Genomic DNA, 3613 nt, shown 5'->3' with positions numbered 1-3613 from the left:
ATCAAAATTAAACGAAATAAACATTTGAAATATATGAGTTTGTATGTAATGTATGAATATAATATACAAGTTTCACTTTTTAAATGGAATTACTGAAATCAATCTACTTTTTCATGATATTCTAATTTTATGACCAGCACCTGTATAATGCTTACAACTTTTTTCGTTCATTTACTAATAAATGAACGAACTGCACCTGTATGTTTATTCTTATGAGTTATTAGTAAACTCAATGAAAATTTTGGTCCTGATAAACTTAACTTTGTCAACCTTGTATATCTGAAGAGATTTAAAATCTGAAACAGATAAATATTTTTGCTTAAATGCACTTTATGTGATAAATAAGTAATACAAAGACTAATAAGTCTTGCTAAGAAGATAAAGAAGTGAAGCTGAACCATACTTTTTTACTGTAAAATTACAGAGAAGTGATTTTCTTGTTTAAAAACCCTTAAGGTGATGAGTTATAGTGTATAAGTACTCCCAGTACATGCTTACCATGTGCAGTAAAGGTGAACGGACTGGTTGTCAGGTATAGGAAGGCCAGCCCTAGCAGTTTGGCCACCATGATATCATGATGATCCTGAGTCCAGCAGCTTCTCCACGCCAAAAATGAGCATAGAAATCAAGACTGAAAAAAAGCTTCCGGGCCGTGTTGTCACCTTCCCTCCCAACCCCAGTTGGGTTTTGACGCCTCTCCAAACCAACAAGTTTCTTGAAGAGTCCGGCTGAAAGCAGTGACTTCGTTGGACTGAGAGCAGGAAGAGACAGAGGGTCACCAAACTGATTTCGGGTTCAATTATTGATGCGTTTTCCTTTCTCTCTTGCTCTCTGTCGCTCTTTCTTTGAGGTTAGAATGACACAGTGATACTGAGCTCATTCATTATGCAAACCAAACTCCTAGGTGGGCCAGTTAGCCTTCTACACACGTACAAATACTCTGATAAACAGAGCTGCACGCTAACTTTTCATCAGGATTTATTAAACCGTTGGCTGCTTTAAATTTTCTTTGGTCAGCCCAGAATGCCAAAATTAAACATTTAAAAATGAAAAGTCCTACATTGTTGAATAAAAAAAGTATATATTGAATGGTTTTTTCCAAGTTTATTGCTACTTTTGCTTCTCAAAAGTGATTAGGCCAATAAAGCAACTCCTTTTTCCCCCCAATAACTTTCATTAAAACTATTGCTGTAGTTATTTTTTATTCATATATTCTCACTAACCTTATAACTGCAGTGTTGTGCAAACTGCAAGATGACGGCAGGATGCAGTCATTTTTGCATCTGTAAATCATAAAAATAGATTTTAAAAAAGGGGTGTAAACAAAATTAGATATGCTTAAATATATATATATATATATATATATATATATATATATATATATATATATATATATATATATATATATATATATATATATATATTGCAATTTGTTTTGAAGCCATTCTAAAGCCAAAAATGGAGTTTAAAATCTAGGGTTTCATTTTCTAATCACAGAAGTCTTAGAAAGCTAAAGAGGCAGAGTAAACTAATTTGGATTCCAATAGATTGATGGCCTCTCATCTTTTCTATAATCTGTCTGGGTTTACGGTTCGTTTCAGCAGCAGCGCTTTCCTTCCCAAGGTTTGAAGTGCTCTTTGTGCACAAGTTTTGAAATATTCCCATTTGTTCCCAAGAATCCATTGATATGTTTATATAAGAGGAATCGGAGGAGGAGGGACTGCTAAGTGGCTCTGTGAGAACGTAACGTGAGACGTTTTTCATGAATGAATGCAGGACAGAGATCAGTTTTCTTCACCTGGCAGAGCCGAGCAGACCGCATACAGGCGCTAAGGTTCATCGCTGGAGAGGGTTTTGGTAGCTTTGATATCCCAGAAAAAAAGAAATAAAACAAAACAAAGGAAAATAGAGAAACGGTCAGGTGTTTCTCGTCATTCTGTCGCTTTGGGTTTAAGTGGAGGTCTGCTTTAAGACACTTTAACGCCACAAAAAGCTGCTTATTTTGTAAATGACTTGAAATTTCCTCACTGTAGAGCAGAACTACAAAAGTGTGAGTCTCAACTTGTTTAAGCCTAAACTAAAGCTCAGAGAAATGAAAAATAAACTGGTCCTCTTTATATGTAAATATTCCAAATTTGTTGCCAACTCTTAAAATAACTGAAAAGTCTCCATGTTTCTGTTCAAAACTTTCAAATGTGGGTATTTTTTTTCTCTGTCTGGAGTTTTGCTGCTTGGACCATCAGCCAGGATGATGCTGAGAACCTGGAAGATCTGAGTCAGCCTCAGGTTGTTGTTGTTTTATTTTGCCTGACTCCTGGATCAGCGATGATGTTACAGGATTACATGTTACACTTGGCTCATTGTGTTCCTCTTTTTTTTCTTCTTCCTCCTCTTCTTACATGTTATTTTGTTCCCCTTTGGTGACCCATAGAGAAATCTGTCAAACCCGTCCTTCCTTTTCCTTTATAAGCTGTTTGTATTTCATCATGTCACTCTTTCTACTGACTCCAAGCACCTGGATTTGTGATACTTCCTAAGCCAAATATATCCATAAATGCTTGAGATAAGTTTGTTGGATTAATGCTTTATAAAAACACAATTTTTTACAGTAATCCCGTCATAACCTGAGGCGCTGTCGGACTGTTTGTGGACAATTTCTTGTCTGCAGCCGTGTAACGTAGGCATGTCAAACTGCACAGCTGGACACCTCACAGGTCAAGGATGATCCCTATTGATTTCATGGTCAAAGATCAAGGTCACAGATGAGCCCTTTCTAAAAACCTTGTCCGTTCTCTAACTCTGCATCCATGTAACGTAGGAATGTCAAACTGCGTAGCTTCACACCTCATGGGTTTACCATGATCCCTATTGATTTTAAGGTCATGAGATCAAGGTCAAAGGTCACCTTTTTGTTTAAACCTCAGCTTCACATCCGTCTAAGACAAAAATGTCAAACCCTTTGTTGCCTACATTGTAACTACTAACAGGTGTATTACGTACTGTTGGCGGTACTCTTCTTTTATAGAATATTTGGTGAAAAAAATAATAATTGATTCACATGTAGGAACAGAAAAAAACAATTACTCAGGACAGATTCAGTTGTTATCCAGTGATGAGCTCGGAGCTGGGTTACAGACGTTAAAACCAGCATTTCATTTTGCAGAAGATGACGAAGCAGAAATTGGATTGGAGAGACTGAAACCAAATGTGGGACATGCTTCATTAGTCGTGTGCCTGCAGGTATAAGAAGGAAATGAGCTACTGGGTCAGAGTCATTAAATGGTGTCCTGCTAAACCCGAATGCAGGAGAGCCAGAGGCAGAATCCGAATCAAAGCTCGAGTTTTTAATATTTAAACGGGCAGGAATCCAAGGAGAGCGTAACACTACGTGACGGGAACATGAGTCGGAACCAACGGGAGGATCTGACGACGAACTGAGGGAAACAAAGGCGTCGACTGCTGGGAGGGAGCAGAAACGGGTGTGCTGATTACTAACTAAAGCCAACTGTAAGGAGCTGGAACCAGAGACGACTGAGGACGTCGGGAGGATGTGACCAGAATTACAAGATCGGAACATAAACTTTACTGAATAATCAAAACAGCCAAAACAAAA

At 37.7% G+C, this 3613-nt stretch overlaps 1 protein-coding gene across 1 annotated transcript in view; it reads right to left on the bottom strand.

Moving 5' to 3' along the window:
* LOC108236903 (V-set and immunoglobulin domain-containing protein 10-like 2) overlaps nt 1-732 on the bottom strand; it is a 9577-nt gene extending 8845 nt beyond the window's left edge. The window contains exon 1 of the mRNA XM_017417962.3: nt 499-732. Within this exon, the coding sequence (XP_017273451.1) occupies nt 499-568 (70 nt within the window). The 5' untranslated portion in view covers nt 569-732. The remainder of the gene's footprint in view (nt 1-498) is intronic.
* Between the last annotated feature and the right edge of the window lie 2881 nt (nt 733-3613).

This window comes from Kryptolebias marmoratus, linkage group LG13 (assembly GCF_001649575.2).
Source record: "Kryptolebias marmoratus isolate JLee-2015 linkage group LG13, ASM164957v2, whole genome shotgun sequence".
NCBI lineage: Eukaryota > Metazoa > Chordata > Actinopteri > Cyprinodontiformes > Rivulidae > Kryptolebias > Kryptolebias marmoratus.
The sequence above is the reverse complement of the archived record's forward strand: the minus strand, read 5'-3'. Positions and strand labels throughout refer to the sequence as shown.